A 21,758-nucleotide genomic window follows, 5' to 3' on the forward strand; every position below is an offset into this window, starting at 1 on the left:
CAAGTAGATAAATAGGTACCGCTTTATAGCGGGAAGGTAAACGGCATTTCCGTGTGCTGCGCTGGTGCTGGCTCACCAGAGCAGCTTCGTCACGCTGGCCACGTGACCCAGAAGTGTCTCCAGACAGCGCTGGCCCCCGGCCTCTTAAGTGAGATGGGCGCACAACCCTAGAGTCAGACACAACTGGCCCGTACGGGCCGGGGTACCTTTACCTTTTACTTTAATGCATATGCATAGATACAAATGTAGAACTGTATTTCCCCCTTAAGGCTGTGACCAAAGGGAGGGGGATCTGTGTGCTTGCTCAGTTTGCTGTGCAGCTGCTTGCTGTTGATGGGTTAGCTTCAAGAAATGTTTCTGAATTCCATTCGCTGAGAGCCATGGATGAGGAGGGGCAGAGCTCTGAGCTTGTGCTCAGGTTTCTCACAGGCATCTGGTGAGCCACTGTGAGAAGACGATGCTGGACTAGATGGGCTGTATCAATGTTAGTCCTACTCAGAGTAGACACACTGAAATGATTGGATGCAACCAACTCAGGCTCATCAATTTCAGTCGGACTACTTTGAATAGAACTTTGCCAGTAGCAACACAATGAACATCAAGGTTACTGATGTGCAGTGGGTTGGTTTCTACACCCAACTCGCATACCCTACTCTAGTCCCCATCTAGGAAAGCATGAGTCACAATCAGATATCCAGGGCACATTGCTGGCCAGGCAAAAATACTCCCAGAGGGTGTAAAGCGGGGCCAATAGAGATTGTGGCCTTGGAAGAGAAATGGGCATGCCTTGAGGACATCTCATGGGCTGGACAGAGAGGCATAGAGGTCTCCATTTGATGCCTGCCCCCAGGTGTGAAGTTCCCTATGCCTGGGCTAATCAGATAGTAATTCTTACATTTGTACAGATCTTGTTTGTTACTTCATACTCCAGTCAAAGCCACACTGTAAATATAAAACACATGGCTTTCCCCCAAAGAATCTTGGGATCTGTAGTGCACTCTCCACAGAGGTGCTGTGGTGGTGTGGATGTGACCTTTAGAAGAGAAGGATCCACTTTTCCCTTCTGTTTGCTTTGCCTTTTAAGCTTTCAGGCAGAAGTGAACTTCTGGGCAATGCAGCCAACCCCCCTAAGTAAATTAAAGGGAGCAGTCACCTCCACCACCTGCCCCACTGACCTTAAATATTAACAAGATGCTTTTTCTTTCAATCTGCTGGGGTGAAAAAAGATGACGGTTACGTCCAAAAACCAGAGACCGAGGAGACCAACGAAGTGGAGACGCCCCAGGTGTCGGACAGCAAACCTGTGTGGAAGCCCAAAGCCACAAAACCTGTGAAAGAAAAGCCAACCGCTGTGTCTTACATGAGTAAGAGAGCATTACTGTCTCCCTCTCCTAAGTTTCAAGATGCTCCTGCAAGGGAATTTTGGGTCACCTGTAGCTTTTTAAAGAGAGAACCCCCTTAAAGCTTCTAGACCAAGACTGGGGAAGTTGTGGCCCTGCAGATCTTGTTGGACTCCAACACCCATCACCAGCATAGCCAATGGTCATGGATGATGGGAGTTGTAGTCTAGCAATGGCTTAAAGGCTTCATCTGCACAAGTGTGACCATGTGGATATCTGTTACAGTACTTGCCCTGCTGATGGTTCTATATTTTCTCTTCCCCCCTCCAGCACAAGTGATCAAGTGTGACACCAAAATGAGGGATAAATGCAAAGGATCGACATGTAACAGGTAATCACCCCCTCCCTCTCTTTCCTTTCCCCACCTTGCTGGGAAAGCAGAGGCCTCACCCTTGGCAAAGTCGCAGTATATTTTCAAAGCAAAAGATGGGCTGTGCTCTGTTTGTTGTGACACGGATCCAGTGGCTGTGTAGAAGCCCCTTGTCTATGAAGCCAGCCTTTCAGGGCCCATTCATGCAAACGACGCAGCCAAATTCAGCCAAGATTAAGGGGCCGCAGTTGATTTCGTGCAAGTGCCTGCGATGTGTAACCCGCAGTTCCCAAAGTGGCCGACACTGTTTGGCTAATGTTGGCACTGACCTTTCAGCACCCTCGCTCCAGCAATGTTTACTTATCTCAGCTGGACCATCAATTGCCTCCACCCACCAAGCCTGCGTGTGATGGTTTTAGTTTAAGTACAGTACAGTTTATCACTTGGGGTTTTTTTGTGGGGGGGGGGGAACGGGGGCGGGGAGAGTAGCATGCCAAATCCAAACCAAACATTGGTATTAAAGAGAGGGTTGTTTGAAAATGTAGAGTGGGGATGGTGTTCCGTTTTTATGCATTGCTTTTTTTTGTTATTGTTTCTCCTTAAAAACGTGGGTAGTTCAAATGAGGTTAGTAAAGCTGCACAACATTTTATTTGCAAATCAGTGGAGTCTGAGTACTTGCTTTTGCAACATAGCCCACACTCAGTCTAGATCTATTGCAATTTTCTTTTGCTCCTGAAAAGTGCTTCTTGAAAAACTGGTTTTGTTCCAAAAATAAAAACTCATTGCAGGTAGGCCTTACCATGGGTCCATTTAAATCACTGGTCAGTAAGACTTGATTTAAATCATTTTTTTTTTTTTACAGAAAGACTCATTCTTGCTGGTGTAATCTTAATATTTACAACCAGATGAATGTTTCATTTTTGGAAAAATTAATTTTCAAAGTAGTTTTTACAGTTATATCAAAAATTACTGATTTGGTTATATTATTAGAAATACAAATACAGGTAATTATGAAATTATTATTTATATTTGGACAACTTTTCTGCTGTACTTTATTGGAAGGAGAAAAATAATTATTACCTTAATAACAATTTGAACAACTTATTTAACTAAAACAATAGCATTATAGCATATGTATCTGTCAGAGCTGGCTCCAGGTCCCAGCTCACAGAGGACCAACGCTCACCGGTAGTAATGTACAAAAGTCTTTATTGAAGTACAGTTTCCATTTTCAAACCGCAGCGCCCCAGCTCTACGTCTAGGGTTAGATCGGCGAAGCTCCATCTGAATCTCCGCCCCCTGTACACCAGTTTAAGATTCTAGCCTTACTCCACCTCTTCCGTCTCTCCTTTCTCCTCTGGGTCCTGCTACCCCCCGGGGTCCCTTCCTTCCTGGACTCTTCTGATGCTGACGTTGACCCCCCTGACTCCTCCCGCTCTTTTCGGCGGGCTTTGGGACCTGGCTCCCTATCCGGGCTGCCAACTGCGCCGCCCTCCTGTACATTTGAACTTGGCGCGCGCGCCCAGCCTTCAACCTTCCTCTCGACCGTTTCCTCGCTTCCCGATGGAGGCGTGGCCAATCCTGCCTCATGTCCTCCCGCTGTCAGTGCGCCGCCTGATCCCGATGCCTGGGACTCCTCCCCCCTACTGCACTCTGGTGTGGACGCTGGTCCTGATTTCCAACTGCTGCTCTCTGAGTCCCCCCTGGCCCCTTCTTCCTGGGGTGTCCCCCTAGGCACCCCCCTTGCCCTGACCATGGGAGCCCCTTTCTGTGAATCTTCCGATTCGCTGGAAAGACTCAGAGACCTCGGACCGCTGTCATCGCTAACATTTCCTTCGGACTCCTCCCCCTCGCTCTCTATTTCCTCCCTTTCCTGTGCCTCTGCTCCTGAACCCCTGACAGTATCCATGTTTGTTAACTGATATGGTTAAATGATTAAAAAACAAACAAACTTAGACTGAATTTCAGCACACATGAAAACTTAAAAACAAATTCTTATTTCCTGATGAATAGCCTTTGGACTATAACGTAACTTAAATAGAAAACTATCTTTAGAAAGATTTTTCCTCCAAAAGCATTTTATTTTAGAAACCCGATTTAAATAAAATCCAAATTTTTGATTTTTTAAAATAAAAAAATCATTGATTTTTATCCACCCTGGTCTGTTCACATCCCCTGTCCACTGTATGTTGATGAAGCTTGCAAAAGCCACTTTGATGGTGGTGTTGTTTTGCGGGGGCAGGGGACAGATTTGATTATCTGACTCGGTGGTCTTCCCCATTTGTCTACCTCCATGGAACTTTGTCCATCAGCTCTATATACCTAAAAGTTCTAAAGACAGAGTGAGCTTGCAGTCTGATCCAGGTCATGATCCTCTTGGAATCCTAGTTTTGTGGGTTCCGCCTCTATCCCTAATCAAGACCCACAAGTCAAAGCTGGTAACAGGTGCATATCCATTCCTAGCATGCATTGCACCCACAACATGACCCCATTTCAGGGGAAGTTTTTATTTGTTTGGGGTTCAAAGAAGGAGGAAAAATGAATGGAGGGAGGAACAAGAGAGAGACAGAGAAGAATGGGCAAGTCAGAATGTGTGATAAAAATAAAAAGTGGCTTCTCTGTTTCAGGCTGGGTCTACAGATAGTTCCAAAAAGCTTGAAGACTATTTCATGGCTAACTATACTCATTTTTTTTGCTAGATACCTGTGTCCTGCTGGCTGCTTGAACAATAATGCAAAAGTGTTCGGAACCTTCACCTATGAAAGCGTAAGTAATAAAGTAATAAGCAGAGATATTTGCAAGTCCCAAGAAATGGAGGGTAATGATGTGCCTTAGTGACCTGTATGATGATAGAACCACCAAGCATACTCGCCCTGGATAAAAGCCAAGCACACAATCACAGCCTTGTGTTCTGTGTAGGTGGCTTTCAGTTCAACAGGGCCACTCCCATCATACAGTGTTTAATTAGTTCTTACCTGTTAAAAATAAATAAATGCATGATGTCTGGCTTCCAAAACTGGGATGTCTGCAGAATGAAGAAGCTCCAGATTCTGTTGGAGCTCGAAATTCTGCTAGACATCATGCATCACTAGCTAGGCCTTACCCTGGCTCTATCTAGACAGATACTGCTCTAGATTACTCCTGATAGGTCACATTACTCTTGGCTTTGTCTCTAATAACAGCAAACATTTTATATATGAAATATATGAGCCACACCCTTCAACATAAACTTCCAGGGCAATGTACAGTTTAAAGACTATTATTGTAATACTAAAACTAAAATTAAAAGATCAACAATAAAACCAAAGCACAGAAACAGTAGCATTCATTTAGTGATCAGCAAATAAAATCAACAATTTTTACATTCCACCCCTTGAAGTCCAGGTTTCCCTTGTACTCGTTCCAATCCGTGTGTGTGTGTGTGTTAGTATTTTGAAAATCAATGTTGTCAGCTATGCTCCATATTAATTGTGGCTTGCTGGCTATGAATGGCAAATGCCACTAGATCAATTCAGGATTTTGAGACAGCTCTGTGGGCATCTGTTACACGATTGCTGCCATAGGGACATGACACAACACAAAATGGCTTTCAGATCTAAAAGAGCAGAAAAAGAGGGCCACAAATTGATGCAATCATTGGAAAAAAGCATCTTCATCAATCACCACTACACTCACTCATAGAGAGAAACTCTTTCAGCCTCTCCTCTCTGTTCAGAACTAAAGGGAGGGAGGGTGTTCTGGAATCTGATGGCACATGGGCATGTTTAAGGGGATGTATTCAATGTGGGAGAAGCTGAGCCAGGACAAACAGAAACTGAGCAGGAAGAACAAACAGTCTCCCATACATTACAGATTTTTTTGGGGGGAGAATATTTATTGAGGCCTTTTCCAGGTGCCATAGGTGGGTACTGGAGGGCACTGTGGCACCCAGAGGCACTGCATTGATGACCCCTGCTCTGGATTAATGACAGACTGCTACCAAAAATGCAAGCTATTCCATCAGCCAGGAAGAGTCTTACAAATAAACTCTGTTAACTGTAAAAATAATGTTCCTTGCAGTCATCCAGTATATGTCGGGCTGCCATCCATTCTGGGGTGCTGGATAACAGAGGAGGCCTGGTAGACATCACCAGGAAAGGCAGAGCAGATTTCTTTGTGAAGTCTTCAAGAAATGGCATCCAATCATCAAGGTAATTTACCACGGGGGAAAATCTGAGCAGTAAGTATTCTGGGTGATGGTTTTGGTGGGATCAGATTTTAACTTGGGCCTGCTGCACTCACCAGTTGGTTTCTGCATTTACTGAGCTGCCTGGAAGGCTCTGTAGTCAAGGGCATATGGACACCACAAGATTGATCCAGCCAGATCTAGCCCAGGATAGTGTTTACTTACAATGACTCTGGGAAGCCTGCAGGTAGGGCTTGAAAGAAGAAGCCTCCCCTTTATTCTGTTGCCCATGGGCAAATATTTGGAGGTATATTGCCACTGAATGTGGAGGTTCTGCTTAGATCCAATGGCTCATAGCCTTATCTTCTATGGATTTGTTTATCTCCCCTTTAAAGTATCTAAGCAATTGGGGGTGAATTCCATTGTGTTTTCTGCAAAAAAAACTACAGTGGTACCTCGGGTTAAGAACTTAATTCGTTCTGGAGGTCCGTTCTTAACCTGAAACTGTTCTTAACCTAAGGTACCACTTTAGCTAATATGACCTCCCACTGCCGCCACACCGCCACATGATTTCTGTTCTCGCCCTGAAGCAAAGTTCTTAACCCGAGGTACTATTTCTGGGTTAGCAGAGTCTGTAACCTGAAGTGTCTGTTACCTGAGGTACCATTGTACTTTCATCTGCCCATCCAAAATGTCCTGTCATTCAGTTTCACAGGAAGATTTTGAGTTCTAGTATTAAGAGAGGGAATAAATCAGGATCTGTAGATGTGAAAGTCTAACTCCAGGTTCAGCAGTGATGCGCTTTAAGGAAATGTTGAGTCATGGCTATGTGTGTGACTTCCATTATCTTCTGATTGGTCCCTTCTCCACCTATGAAATGGAGTTCCTGACATACTATTCTTAATCTGAGAAACCTGAAGTTCCAAACTTCAGACTCCTTTAGGGGTGGCCAAATGATCACAGAAAAATGGCCTGTTTACTCTTCTGCCTTTAACTGCAGTATAATTCAGGAAAATAAATAAATGCTGTTGAGTATTTTCATGGCATTAAATACACAAACACACACTCCTGCTGGTGGCTGCAGGTCAACTTGTGATAAGCCCAGCAGCAGGGGCTTGTTTAACAGTTACAAATTCTGGAATTTATGCATGCTTACTCTGATATCTAACAGATGCTGGTCCTCCTATAATGGTGCATGGAGATTTGATTTATTCAGTGGATATCTTTTAGTTAGAAACAGCCAGTTAATACTTTTTATTTTCTGTCTTTTGCATTTCACAGCAAATTCAAACCTTCTAATTCCTTCATTGTTTCGAAAGTCACAGGTAAGCTTTCTTTATAGGGAGCCTATAATAGCTGAGAAGATACTATGCCATTCAGGGGTTTGTTAGGCATGGAAAAGCTTCCTAGAACTGTACATTATACTAGAACTGGCCTTTGGTTTACATCAAGGATGTGGGGGATGGGATCTGGCAGACAGGTCAGGCTGCTCTCTCCCCTACCTCTTGTGGGCCAGGTTTGACAGGTGGACTTGTGGGGGCAGAACAGGGGATCTTGCAGAGGGCTTGGCAAAGCCACTCTGTAAAACAGCACTCAAAAGACAGCTTCTCTTGATCCAACAATCAACTTATTGTCAGGTGTTGCTGAACCCATTTCAAAGCTCCACTCAAGAATGCCACTTGGCAGATGATAATTCCCTCACAGAGTTGTAGTCCCCAGAGTTCTCTGTGAAGAGGAAATTACTGTTAAACTTGGGGGTTGCCATATTTCTGAAAGAGGAAATCTAGACACAAAGGCTGTTGAGCCCAGGCACTGTTTCCTATTGCCATATTCTGGCTATGTCTGGGAAATTCCAGACGTATGGCAACCCTAGTTAAACCCCTCTGTGAATTGCAGCACAGTGTGGGGACCAGGGGCGTTTCTATTAACTCACAGCACCCTTCACAAACTACAGCTCCCAGAGTTCTTTGGGGGAAGCCATGGCTGTACTATCATAGTCCTTTAGATGAATGCTGTGAAAGTAGCCACAATCTCTTCCATTATAATGATTTTCTGATGGCATCTGGCTGTTACTCATCTCTAAAATGAGATTAGGAGTGACCTACTTTGCAGAGGTGTTGCAAAGACTTACAGAAAACATGGTGAAGAACATTATAATTAAAAATTGTTGTCTAGGTGAAATAATAATGAAAATAATAATACTAACGAACATTGCTAGTTGCATTGTCAATCTGTGACAAGAAACAGCAAAGGAGCTGCTTTCAAAATCCCGGTTTTGCTTAGGTTGGTCCAAAATGTGTCCTGCAATTTACTTTGAACTGAAACAATCTCTTCCTCTTGGCTTCCCCCGCCACCCCAGCCATCAAGATGTGTGTCTCTTTCATGTGCCTGTAAAAACAATATTCATAATTATGACAAGAGCAAAGCATGAAAGCTCCAAGAAAAAAACACACACACACAAACACTCAAAGGCTAACTCTGGCATTGTCCTGAAACAGACCCATTTTCCGTCCAGTTACAGTTCTGATCCAGGCTAAACACAGCTTTGTGTGTGTGTGTGCCAGACCCCTGTTCGCCTGAACAAAGGCATTAGAAAGTTAGAGATGAAAAAAAAAGGGGGGGGGGAGGGACTTTCAAAAGCAATGCTATCAAAAGCCTTTTAAAGTTAGGATGCGACTTATAATCTGCCAGGAACAGACTGCAGACCGGACAGGACACTTACAAGGAAGAATGAGGCCACTTAAAAAAACAAAAAAAACACCCTTGGATTTCTTCCCTCCTTTTAAATGAAGGAATCTTTTTGCAGTTTAGCCGATCTCCAAGATAAAGACTCTCAAAAATGTCTCCTTTGTGTAAAACTGTTTGAAGAGAAGGGACTTGGATGTGCAGGGCTGGCATCTTTCAGCACTCTGCCTTCCAGCTGATTCCAGGACCCTAACGCCCATTAAAGCACCAGCTGTCCTCCCTGGATGGCCCCTGAATTTTTTTTGCTTCTGATCCTCAACAGTATCAGATATCTGGAGTTAGCCTCCCTTTTAAATTTCCCACCATGCCCTTGGAGTTTGCGTCACTCTGGGGTCACCAAGGGAAATGTAAAGGGCGGCTGGACCCGGCTGGTTCACAGCAGCCAAGACAGGTTAGCTGACAGAAGGGGTCCACCAGAGGATGCTTAATGGTCCTCCATTACTAGTGATCCAGGGACAGCATGGGACGTTTCATTTATCACCGACTGGCTAGCAGTTCCTGACATCAACAGAGGCTGCTTTCCAATCAGCAACTGCAAGGCTTTCAAGGGGATGACTGAGCCACTCAGGAGCTCCTGCTCAGGATGCATATTTCCTCTCTCTGCTTGATCCCGCTGCAGCAGCACCAGAGGACCCTTTTGCTCAAGGACTTCTCACCCTTGGAACTGGTCCTCTTAATATGCAATGGGTGGTGTGTGCATGGGGAGTCTGTCTTAAGTGCTTCCTTCCATCCCATGGACCTCACAACTTGACTTTGTGTTCATTTCCACAGTGCAGACTCTGGATTGTTACACCACAGTAGCGGAGCTTTGCCAGTTCAAGAAGCCAGCCACTCATTGCCCAAGGTAAATGCTGGAGTTATCCTTGGGGGGTATGAGTGGCCCAGGACTTCCCCCTGCATGAGTCGCCATTGCAATGAAAGGGAAATTCATTTGTTTATTTTACTCATATAAAGTATTTATATGCCGCACTCTTGCAAAACATCAGGGTAGTGTTCAGCAACGCAGAAACATTAAAAGCACTATGATGCAATCATAAAAATGAACAGCCACTTTTAGGACATTTTAAACAATGGTATAAGCCTGTCAGCTTAAAAGAATATTCAAGAGACACCTGGAAGTCAACAGCAAGACTGGTGAAAGCAGAGAGAAGGCTGGAAAAATTCACAGCAAACAGCAGTAGCTGGTGGGATGGTTCTCTGGTGGGGACAATCAGCACCACAGAGAGGAGAAACAGCTCCCTCACTGGGAGGTAAGTGAGTAGCAGGGGCTTTTCATTCAGTTCCTGATTGACTAGCAGCTCCCAATGTGGTAATATCATCTGAAGCTGCTAGCCGGTCTGTAGCCACAGAGCTTGGAAGGTGCTGACTGAGCCAATCCTGCCTCCCTGTTGCCTCTCACCAGTCAGTGGTAAGGATTTCTCTTCCCCATCTAGCCCAGTAACTGCAAAAAAAGTAGCTGGTGACTCCCAGGAGCGAATTCCTTCACCAGCTGACAATGACTCTTGGTTTGATCCAGCAAGGCTGTTCAAATATATATATATATGTGCCAGGCAAATTTTGTAGGGTGGTGGGAGACAGAATCCGGAGCTTCCTGCCTAAAAGCTCATTGTTGTAACATAAGGGGTAGTGAAGCTGGCTCTGTAGGGAAAGAACTATTCTCCTACAGTGCCCTCCTTATATTGCTGGGCCACAACTCTCTCATCATCCCTGACCATTGGCCAGGCTTTCTGTGGCTCACAGGAGGTAGAGTCCAAAAACCTCCTAGGTGGAGTCCAAAAACTCATTGGCTATCTATGGTGCTAGATGCTCATTTCAATGCATTGCCTTTCAGGTCTTACTGCCCAGCTTACTGCAAAGATGAGCCATCCTATTGGGCACCGGTGTATGGCACCAACATTTATGCAGATGTAAGTAACCTTCTTTTCATCCTGCTTGGCAAAATGGACTGTACATACACAGTGGAGCTGTTGTGGCATTTTCGGCTTCTGTAGTTTTATGAATGACAGGGCACCTTCCACCGATCGTGAAAGTGAGCCCGCTTACGAGTGCTGTATATCACATCCAGAGTGCAAGCCAGGCTGTGTCATTGAGAAATCTGAAGGCTTTCCTGAAGAGAGGCAGATAAAGCTGGATGAGGTTTATTCCTTCCATTTATTACCCAAACAATCTCAAAGTGGCTTACCAATAAATAAATACATAAAGGTGTTTTAACACATTGAGCTAAGACATGGCTGCAAACCTGCTTTCCATGTGATAAATGTAAGGTGGAGGCAGACTCATAGTTTATAGGCAAGTGACAGAATTTGTAGTTCACCGGCAGCCAGCGGATTGCCAGAAGAGAATTCTCAGCACTTTGGGAAACCTACGGTTCCCAGGATTTTTTGAGTAAGTGGACAAAAATCATGATATAGTCAATGTTAGAAGAGTGGCATCCTCTGTATGCTAACAGCATTGAGCTGGAACAGCATTGAACAGCATTGAGCAGGCCCATGCTGACTGGGCCTGAGAGGAGTTGTAGTTCAAAGCACCCAGAGGCCATTCATTTGGTGAAGTTTGGCATAGGGACATTACAGAGCAGGCCTGTAATTCTTATGATTCCTTGAGCAGATAGAAAAACCATGAGATACTCTATACCAGAAGGTGAACATCCTCTGCATGTCTATAGCACAGAGGCTTAACACACCAGGAGTTCTTAGGACTCAGGAGAAGGAGCCAAAAACATTTATTCCCTGTTGAATTAGGGATGTGTTCAAGAACAACATCCATCTTGTTTGGAGACCAAATCTTTGCTCTCCAAAATTGTTGGCTGGCAACAGAGCCTGACAGTGTTTAATCAACGTGTGGGTTGGCAGTGGAATAAAGTTACTACTGCACAGCTAGAATGGTCCAAATTATTTGATGATTTTGTTCCTACTGTAGAGCTTCTTGAGTTGCGTTTTTAAAAAGGAGAAAAACCCAAACAAAAACTTACAGTTGTTTCCCTGCAAGGGATAAAGCTCATTTTGGACACTGTGTGGCCTTAGCATAAGATCAATTTCTTTGTATGAACTGGTTTCTTTTAAACTCCTCTTTAGATCCTAAGTTAGCACTCTTCTGCCAGATCTTCAGCAATGGGTTGAATGGAAGCATGGCTTCCCACCCAAATATGATTGCTCAACTGCCTTGGCTTTGGCAGTTATGAGTAGTGGACTTAATTGGGTATAAGGTAGAAGGAGAGGATGGAAGGCTCATCAGGGAAGGTTTGTGCTAAAGAAATATATGCCAGTGTGTATAGTTATCACTTGATGCCTACAGGATGAACTGATGATTACACACAGTTTGGTCATGGTCTCATTCTGCCTTATGGGAGGGTTGGCTCTGGGATTTCCATTGCACTTCCAACACATAAAGATTGGCACTCAAGTGGTTGAGTTGATCTCTCTCTCTCTCTCTCTCTCTCTCTCTCTCTCTCTCTCTCTCTCTCCCCGATAAAGAATGAATGAATAATACTAATTTACTTGAATTCTTTTTTAGACAGCCTTTCATTAATAAACTAAAAGTGGTTTACAATAACTAGAAAAATAGGACAGAATCTACACATACAGAACCAAGAATTGTTAAAACAAGTATCAAAGGCCAGGGAATGCCCGGGCAAGAAGACTTGTTTTCAATAACTATTGGAAATTCTTCACTGTTGACATACCCCCTAACTGTCCCATTTTAAGTGGGACATCCCCAAATCACAGAAAGCAACCCCAACTTCTGTTGCATCCTGGAATGTCCCAGTTTTTGGTCCAGTACTCTGGTGCGAGTCCTCGTGTCAGACTACTGGAGCAAAAGACAACTTACTCTAGCGTGAATCAGCAAGGACGGGCCAAAACTGAAGGTCCTGTGATTTTGGGGGATGAAAATGTTGCAGGGTATGAGTTGATGCCTTCTGTATCTCAGAGGGGAGACCATTCCACAGACTGCGTGGCACCATAGACAAAACTCTCTCTCATTATTACTACTGCTATTTCCACCACATGAGTAGTTAACCTGGCACTCTCCCACTGTTTTTGGACTCTAACTCCCAACAGCCCCAGCCAGCACAGCCTGGGGTCAAAGGTGATGGGATTTGTAGCCCAGCAACTCCTGGAGGGCACCACATTGACTACACTATATTACTACTGCTTAGAAGCATGCAGTGATCAAAGCATGCAGAGACCGTGTGTGAACTGGTCCCTGTTCTTTATATGGCAGGTGACTTTTTGCAAAATGGAGACCAAGCAGATTTCTATATTGGTCCTTAAATTTTGCCCTTTACACATCATTTAGCTCAGGGGTCAGCAATGTGTGGCCCATGGGCCAGATGCGTCCCACAAAGATCATTTTACCGGCCCATGAGCTGCCCGCAAACTGAGCCGCCCGCTTGGCAAGTCCCCCATGCACTGCACTAAAGTGGCACGGCGCAGCGCAGGGACTCACCGAGTGGCAGCAGAAATGGAATCTGTGCACACGCAGATACCAGAAACCGCTTCTGTGCATGTCCGACGCTGACAATCGCTTCTGCGCGGATGTGATTTTCAGCATCTGGGCATGCACAAAAGCAATTTTCGGTGCCATGGACATGCGCAGACATGATTTCCAGCATTGCGCTGCACCAGTCTGGCTCACGGATGATCTCCATGGGAATGATCCGGCCCATGGCTGGTAAAGCTTGCCAACCCCTAATTTAGCTCATTTGCTTGAGTACATGTGTATCCAAAATGAACTCTGATCATGGCACAGGGCTATAGGGAAGTAGGAACCAGTCTTTGCAGAGGATTTTGGACTCGAGGCATTTTTCCCCTCTGCAGCCCCATAAAGACTGAAGCTTTTTTTGGTTCCCCCTCCCCCTGAGACCTGTTTGGTGTGCTTTCCTCCATGGGGATAAAGAACACTTAATTCTGGCCTGTGTGACTTGAATTAAAAAAAAAAAAGACAAGCTCACTTTTTTCCCATAGAAACCAGCATACTATTTTAGCTGGCTCAGGACTGAAGCCTTGGGAAAGGTATGTTTGCAGGGAAAGAGGTCACGGCAGCTCTGGAAACGCTCTTGAGAGCTCAAGGAGCCAGAGTGCTTGTAATCAGTGGCAAAATAATGAGACCACAAATGTGCCGGAGGCGCACTCCAGGCTTGGATGAACTGAGGAAGCAAACAGTCGAAAGTAGTGGAAGCTTATCATCAAAGCCAGATGGGCCATCAAAACCCTGCATAAAAGTGGTTTCCCGAGTTAGAATGCCATTCTGCCACCCTGCAGAGAGCAAGGGATGGTGCTCAGCTGTTTCTAAAACAGACCAAGGGGAAGGGGAAGAAAAAGAAATGAAAACCATATTGAAATACAAGCTTACAACAGCCAAGTGTCGGCAGAATGTAGAGTGGGATCTGATTTGCAACAAGGGTTTCTGATTCCCGGTTGTTTGACAATAGTGACAATGCCAAGGCTCCCCACTCTACTGAACAAGCAGGTTGCTGAAATTAATAACTTTGGGAGGAGCATGGGAACAGGAGCAGATTTATATTCTATTATTCACTCATAAAGTTGATAGTGACTTTAAAGAATAGTAAAATGCAACACAGCAGACAGCAGTTGGAAGGGTGTGGCATTTTGTATTGCCAACAAAGAGAAAATGCAACCCCTCCATAAGATTAAAAAGGAGACATATTTGCATAAAAATTGCATGCAAACTTAGAATTAACAGGCTGCATGCTTGATTGTATGTCTCCCTGCTATGTACAAGGCTGGAAAAAAGAAAGTCAGAATCTCTCTGTTCCTTTCTAGTGAACCTATATGCAGCTTTTGTTCAGTAAGCTCAGTAAAGTGTTATCAGGATTTCTTTTCTCTCTTGCCTCTATTTCTGTTGGTTAAGTGGTTTTGCTGAAATGGTGCACACTGGGTTTTTGTTCCTCCTGCAGCACTGTGCCCAAAAAATCATTTCCCCCCCTATTCTCCATCAATTTACAAGTAAAGAAGTTATCAAATGCATGGTGTGGATGCATTCCAGGCTAGGGATAGAGAAATTGAGGCTGCTTGGCCATCGTTTTATATTATAATTGCTGTTTTTTAAGGAAGGGAGGAGATTCCTTCCTGTGCTGGGGCTTATCCTCTTTAAACAATTTTGCAACTTGGTAGTGAAGATAAGAAACTCTTGCTGGGAGCAAGCGAAAGGCAACACCAGGGGGTGGAAGGGGGTGGAAGGGGTGTGCCTTGACCACACCGGAGGTGAATTTCGGAAGGCAGAACAGCCCGGAAAGGAAGGCTTTGGAAAGAACTATTGGAAAGGGAGGTTTCTGTAGTGCATAGCTGCAGAATAATAGCCTGCCTGACTTCCTTGAGGACAGGGTGATATATTTTTTTTAATGTCCCAGTTTTAGATGCTTTGTGGCTGCATACTCAGGCAAATTCAAAGCATATCTGCTTCAGCTGTGTTCCTCCACTCTCCTTGACCATATATAGGAGCCCCCAAATCAAGCTGGCAAACAGGATGGGCAGAGCTGCCAGCACAGAGGCAGTGATAAATGTTAAAAGGGATGAAAGAGAACCTGCCTTTTATGGCTTGGGTGGGAGAGAAGGAGGGGAGACCTTGATCTCCAGTGTGTGTGTGTGTGTGTGTGTGTGTGTGCTTTAGCTCTTTGTTCCTCTGTAGCTGCCTATCCACAAATCCTTTTGAATCCAAAGACTGGCTTTCCCTACAGCTTTGGTGTTCCGTGCTATTTCCCTCTTTCCCATATACCGTATTTTTTGCTCTATAAGACGCATCAGACCACAAGAGGCACATAGATTTTGGAGGAGGAAGACAAGAAAAAAATATTCTGAATCTTAAGAAGCCAGAACAGCAAGAGGGATCACTGCACAGTGAAAGCAGCAATCCCTCTTGCTGTTCTGGCTTCTGGGATAGCTGCGCAGCCTGCATTCACTCCATAAGACGCACACACATTTCCCCTTACTTTTTAGGAGGGAAATCTTCTTATAGAGCAAAAAAATACGGTAGCTTTTAAGATGCAGTGATCCATCAATGGCTGTTGCGATTCTCTCAAGTAAGGCTTGACATTTTGGTAAACTTTAATGTGATCTGGAATTAACCTGGTATAAAGGTATACATGGGCCTGTATTTTATTTTATTTTTAAAAATTAATGCTGCTTTTTGAAAGGTGCCGGGGTGGACATTGCTGTCACGGTTGATAATGAGGGAATTGAGGATTAATTTTGGACCAGGATGCTGAGCGCTGGGGCTGGTGTTGAATGCCCTGTGCCCTCACAGGCCTAGCGATAACAAAATGATAACCTGGAACTGTGTTTGTGTGAATAATGTCCCAGCTAATATCCAACATGGGTTGAGTTCCATGCGATGCCTCTGAGCCTCTGGGCCCCTTTGTAAGTGACTGTGGTTGTTCTATGACCTTTCAGAATTCCAGTATCTGCAAGGCTGCTGTGCATGCAGGGGTCATTGGGGACAACGCTGGTGGGTACGTGGACGTGATGCCTGTGGAGAAGAAGAAATCCTACAGTGGCTCTTCAAAGAATGGGATCCAATCTGCAAGGTAAGGCAGTCACTCCTCTCCTGATTGGGCTCTTTATGAAATGGTTCTTCTGTTGTCTTCCTTATTCTGCAACCTAAGAACTGAAGGAAAGCCCTGCTGGTCCATCTAACCCAGCATCTTACAGTGTCCAGTCAGATGCCTACAGGACATCCACAAACAGGAAACAATAGCAAGTCTCACATTTGTTCCACACAATTGCTACTGAGAGAGAGAGAGAGAGAGAGAGAGAGAGAGAGAGAGAGAGGGAGAGGTAGCATATGAGCATGTGGACTCCATATGGCCACCATGACAAGTAGATCATAGATTTGGACCTTGAGGACCATCTAGTCCAAACCCTATGCATTGCAGGAATATGCAGCTGTTCCGTACAGAACATCTTGGCATTATCAGTACCATGCTACCATCTGAGCTATCCAGACTAATAGTCACTGGCAAGACTTTATCTCTATGAGTTTGTCCTTTCCTCCACATCTGATTTACTGAGCAGCACCACATCTTCTGACAACAAATTTCATAAATCAGTGATTGGCTGCATGACAAAGTATTCAGTAAGGAATTGATTCACAGTATTGTTCTTGAGAGTGATTAAGGGGGATAAAGAAAGGTGGTGTTCAGACATGTTCCATGTTTCCGCTTTGTCTGAGAAGAGAACTAGTAAGAGCAAGTATTTACAGAAATTTGGAGGGATTCATCACCCTGTTCTGATACTTCCTTTTACAATAGTGAAGGTCCTTCGGCATGGATAGGAATCATAGGAAGCTGCCTCATGCTCTGAGCATCCGGCTCAGTGTTATATAGTCATACTGCCTGTGTTTCTCCAGGATTTCCAGTGGGATTCTTTCCTAGACTTACCTGGAAACAGCAGGGAACCTTCTGCATGCAAAACATGGCCTTTACCACTGAGCTATGGCCTGTCCCTGGTGATCCTCAGATGTCTGGGGAGAGCATCTTCTTTGCAAGCAGAAGGTCCCAGGTTCAATCCACAGCATCTTCAGCTATGACTGTGAGAGAACCCTGCCCAAAATCCTTGAAAGCAGCTGCCAGTCAGACAACACTGAGCTGGATGGATCAATGGTCTGACTTCGTATGTTCTTATGTTGTTGGACTCTATTCCCATCAGCCTAAGCCAGTGCAACCAATAGGCAAGGATGACGGGTGTTGTAGTCCAATGTTATCTGAAGAGCCACAAGTTCCCCATCCTTGTTCAATGGAATGCAAGTGATGTCCCTTCACACCATTAGAAGAATTTTCCTTCTAGAAAGCATATAACAAGGCAGTGAAACACTGACTGGCTTTTCTAATTGGTTTTGGGGTTTTTACACTGACCCTGTAGGATGCTAAGCACACCTCTATGAGTTAGTTTGTGGGGAGGCCCCTAAATCTCAGATGACATCAAGCAGCCAGGCATGGTGCCTCATCATTCTTGCCTTAGATCCCATGGGGGTTTCTGGGAAAGTACATCTTGGATAGCTCCCTCCCTGCTCTTCTCATTCCTGCGTAAGCTTCACTATGTTGCTCCCTCAGGAGGAAAAAGGCTTTTGGGAATATCCCAAGATAGCTCACACTGGGACTTCTGTAAAAGCCAAAACTCTCAGGGTTGTGACTGGTTCCAAGACTGTTGCTTTTTTCTCCCTTTGATGGAAGCGAAAAGGGAGGGCGAGTCAGCAGGGCAACTTTTGAATTCTCTGAGCATGGTGAGGAAGAATCGTGTCTCTGTGAAGGGAATAAGAGATCTCCTTGCAGCTCTCAGCACCCTTAACAAACTACAGTTCCCAGGGTCATTTTCAATATAAATCATTAAAAAATCCACTGTGGATGTGGATGGGAGGAAGTAGCCTACCTACTAAAGCAAGCAACCCTATACAGTCATACTTCGGGTTACAGACGCTTCAGGTTGCGCGTTTTTGGGTTCCGGATGCACCGAAACCCGGAAGCACCGGAACTGGTTACTTCTGGGTTTCGGTGCTTGCGCATGTGCAGAAGTGCTGAATCGCCACCCGTGCATGTGCCTCCCGCACAGATCATGTTCGCAACCCAAGCGTCCACTGTAAATAACAAATTTGTCTGCATCAGCCAGCCACCATCTGAATTTTGAAATTGGTTTCCGGGTTTCAAACACTGAATAAAATCCCCATTGCCTTTAAATGAGTTTGAACAGAGGAATTAGCAAAGAAACATTGACTGCTATTCCCCACTGCCAACCTAAAGAGCCAAGCTTTTCAGATGCGGCCTGCTGGGTTTACTTTGAATCTTATCACCTCTCTTGTAGCCATTGGAGAGTCACCTGAGACTCCCCCCCCCCGTCTTTTCAGGGTGGGGGAATCCATATAAAGAATTTCCTATTGGCTGTGAGATGGGGGGGCGGGGAGGACTGGACAAAAGTGTGGAGGATAAATGGATTCTTGGCCATCATAGATAAGACCAGAATATCCCTACTTAGAAGCTGTTCAGAAGACCAGATACTGGAGATAAGGTCCCCAGGAGGCTTCCTATGAAGAAAATATGACAGGGTCAGACCTGTTTATCATTTTATGCAATTTTCCAACTATTTAAAACAATCAAAAGAAGATGTAGGGGCTTCCCCCCACTCCTGTAATGGAAAAACTGCTTATGCCTTCCCTTTGTCTTATTTCTGGTTTCCAGCTTAAAGACACAGACAGAAGGAAACGCCTTCCGAATCTTTGCCGTGAAGCAATAAATTTCCAAGAAGCGGAACCCCGTCTTTTGGGAGGAGGAGGAGGAGGAGGTGCTATTCGTAGATGATGGGAAGCCCACACATGATGGTGGTCGGTCCTGGCATGCAGTACGACAAAGTCCTCTTGGTCAAAACTCTTTCAGGGACGACAAAGACTGCTGCCGGAATCACATTCTGACTTAACTATCCACATCCCATTGGTGTCAGCTCAGTGTCTTATTATTATTAATATTACTTTCAAATATTTAGGGTCAGATTTTGAGAGCGGAGTGTTCAACACCTTATTTCCTGGTGCACAGCTTATATTGCTCAAAGACAAGAGTTTTGCACTTCATGGAATGAACCTGCCGCTTAAGGGGGAATGTTAGCTTGAATAACTATGGAGGCCTTGCTATGTGTGTGATAGTTTGTATGTGTGATTGGGTGTGTTGGAGTGCAAGAGACAGAGAAAGAGAATCCAAGTCTATCTGGATTCTTTTCTTGGGTCAACAACAGGTCCATTAAATGCAGTGCTGAAACAATATGTGGTAGACTGTTCTGTGGATAGTGCAAAAGACACACCTAGCTGTCGGAAAAACAAAGCTGCCTTTCAAAAGAGCACCATCTCCGTAAACCGGGAATTTCTCTCAAACAAAGGGGAAAAATGTGGAATAGCTGGGTTTGCTGGCCAAACAATTGCAGGAAGTTAGGAAGGCTAGGGGTGTTAAAAATAAATCAAGGAACTAGAGCCCCTGTCCAGGCACATTTTGATTGGTAGTACATTAGACAGCATCGTTTTATTTACAATTACCTACAATTTATTTTATTCAGCAGAGCTGGTCATATCTTAATTATGCAGTGATCTCTAGAAGGTGATCTTTATTTTGTTAGAAACTTACAGAGCGTTTGCTTTGCCCCTGTTTTTGTACAGATGTGGGGCTTTATTTTATTATTATTATTATATATATTATGTATGTTGGGGTTAACCACAACATATATTTTAGAGAACTAATAGATCTGGTTTGTTTCCTTGTATTCAGTAAGTATATATTTAGATCCCATGCAGATCTCAACTGTCTCCATGATGAATGGAGTTGTAACATTCACCCAGGTATTTCAAGGGTTGGATTTTAATCATTTATCATTCTCACCCCCCTGTTAAAACCTTTTAAAATCCAGCCCAATCCACAGCTGGGATCCAAAGAGTTTGCTTTTGTCTGTCTGCTGGGAATTTGGACACAGCAGTTCCTCTAATGTCCAGGCTCTGAGTATCATAGAGAGCTTGAATTTTTATTTTATTTTATTTTATTTTAAGGAATTCATTCCGGTTCCAGTTCATTCCCTGCAAAGAGGAACAAATTCCATTCTGATTCAATTAACATATTTATAATAATTCATAATTCCTTCACGTAGTCCCAGGTGCTATTCTTTTCCTCTATCTCTCTAGACACCAGAATTTTAAAAAAAACTGCTCTGGAGAGGTATAAAATAGAAGAAAACAACAAAACACACACACACACAGTGCAATGTGGGAAAAAATTAATTCACATTTGGTTCACCTGGAAATTATAGGAACTGCTTTCCGGTGTAGTTCAGAGATAGCTGGATTAATTCAGTGAAGTAGTTCATTCCGAGCACTAATGTGATCACTTATGTAACCAAAATGACACCATCCATATATAACAGAAGTATCAGTGGTTCTGGAGGGAACCCCAAAGTCTGCATTGGTTCAATATATCTTTAGGTTAAAAAAAAGTAGAAAAGAGGCCATGAGAGCTGGTCATGCTCATTTGCCATGGAATGCTGACTAAGAGCGGGTGGGTCAGAAAACATGGATGAGGGGAAATGGAATGGAGCAGTAGAAATCTTGAACAGTGTCCCACGCCACAACATTTTATTGCAGGACACTCTGAATATTGGCGTCTCATCTCATGCCATATCACATTCTGCCAAAGATTATAATCTGAACATTTACTTTCTATTTATTTAGAGTGAATCTTTACAGGAAGCAATAGTTGTTTCTTTGCTTTTTTAAAAAATAGTGACGCAGATGATTAGAGAAGTCAGTGCCTTGGTGAGCTTTGGGATCCTGGACTGCAAGGAATGCTTGTCAGCTGTGGTGCTAATTAGGGATAAACAGAATTACATCCCACCCCCATATCTGCCCCAGGAATTGTCCCCCACAAACTGATTTAATATTCCAAAAAGTCTTTTGAACAAAGGAGGGGGGATGTAACGCACAGACATTGTTATTTTATCCAAAGTATACCAGTGGGTGCATTCAGATATAGAACAACTACAACAAAGAATAGCCTTTCCATTCCTGGGTTCATGATTGCCTATTTTGGATGCGTGATCTGAATAGATCTCTTCTCTGTAGGCTGCAAGGGCCTGCAGGGTTGGTTTTTGTATATTTGCTTTTTTTCTATGAAAAATGATGTATTTTTTACTATTTCCTTTGTAAAAAAAAAAGGTTTACTGTAAATGACTTTGTTTTAGCTTTGCATGGTCTTCTCGATGGGTCTAGGATTTCAGACTGATTCTCTAGCACCGTAGCAAAGTATCTCTACAGCAAAACAGACTGTTTTCCGGCTGTTTTGGTTTATGACATTTGTGGAAATAAAACTCTTGAGAATTAAATGAGACCATTTAGCACAGAGCTTGTTTGTTTCATATCTTGTCTTGTTGGGTTTGTTTCAAGGCTTTTGCAGAATTGTCACACAGAACAAAATCAACTCATCTTCTTATTTTATATATCAGGGGTGTCAGCCCCCAGGCCTGGGGAATGAATTCAGTTCTCCAGACCCCTCAGTCTTGCCCTCAGAACTCTTCCCCAGACCGCATCCTTCACTGCCTCTGCTTTCTGCCTTCCTTGAGAGTTTTTGTCATGCTGGAATATGTCCTCTAATTCTAGTGACAA

General features: G+C 44.1%; 1 protein-coding gene across 1 annotated transcript in view; it reads left to right on the top strand.

Annotated features, from left to right (window-relative positions):
* CRISPLD2 (cysteine rich secretory protein LCCL domain containing 2) overlaps positions 1 to 21,495 on the top strand; it is a 45,469-nt gene extending 23,974 nt beyond the window's left edge. The window contains exons 7-15 of the mRNA XM_083454634.1: positions 1,227 to 1,364; positions 1,671 to 1,731; positions 4,411 to 4,477; positions 5,771 to 5,901; positions 7,158 to 7,201; positions 9,393 to 9,465; positions 10,453 to 10,528; positions 16,031 to 16,164; positions 18,808 to 21,495. Coding sequence (XP_083310760.1) covers positions 1,227 to 1,364; positions 1,671 to 1,731; positions 4,411 to 4,477; positions 5,771 to 5,901; positions 7,158 to 7,201; positions 9,393 to 9,465; positions 10,453 to 10,528; positions 16,031 to 16,164; positions 18,808 to 18,862 — 779 coding nt within the window. The 3' untranslated portion in view covers positions 18,863 to 21,495. The remainder of the gene's footprint in view (positions 1 to 1,226; positions 1,365 to 1,670; positions 1,732 to 4,410; positions 4,478 to 5,770; positions 5,902 to 7,157; positions 7,202 to 9,392; positions 9,466 to 10,452; positions 10,529 to 16,030; positions 16,165 to 18,807) is intronic.
* The last annotated feature ends 263 nt before the right edge of the window (positions 21,496 to 21,758 follow it).

Source organism: Podarcis tiliguerta, assembly GCF_965153285.1.
Source record: "Podarcis tiliguerta genome assembly, chromosome: 8".
NCBI lineage: Eukaryota > Metazoa > Chordata > Lepidosauria > Squamata > Lacertidae > Podarcis > Podarcis tiliguerta.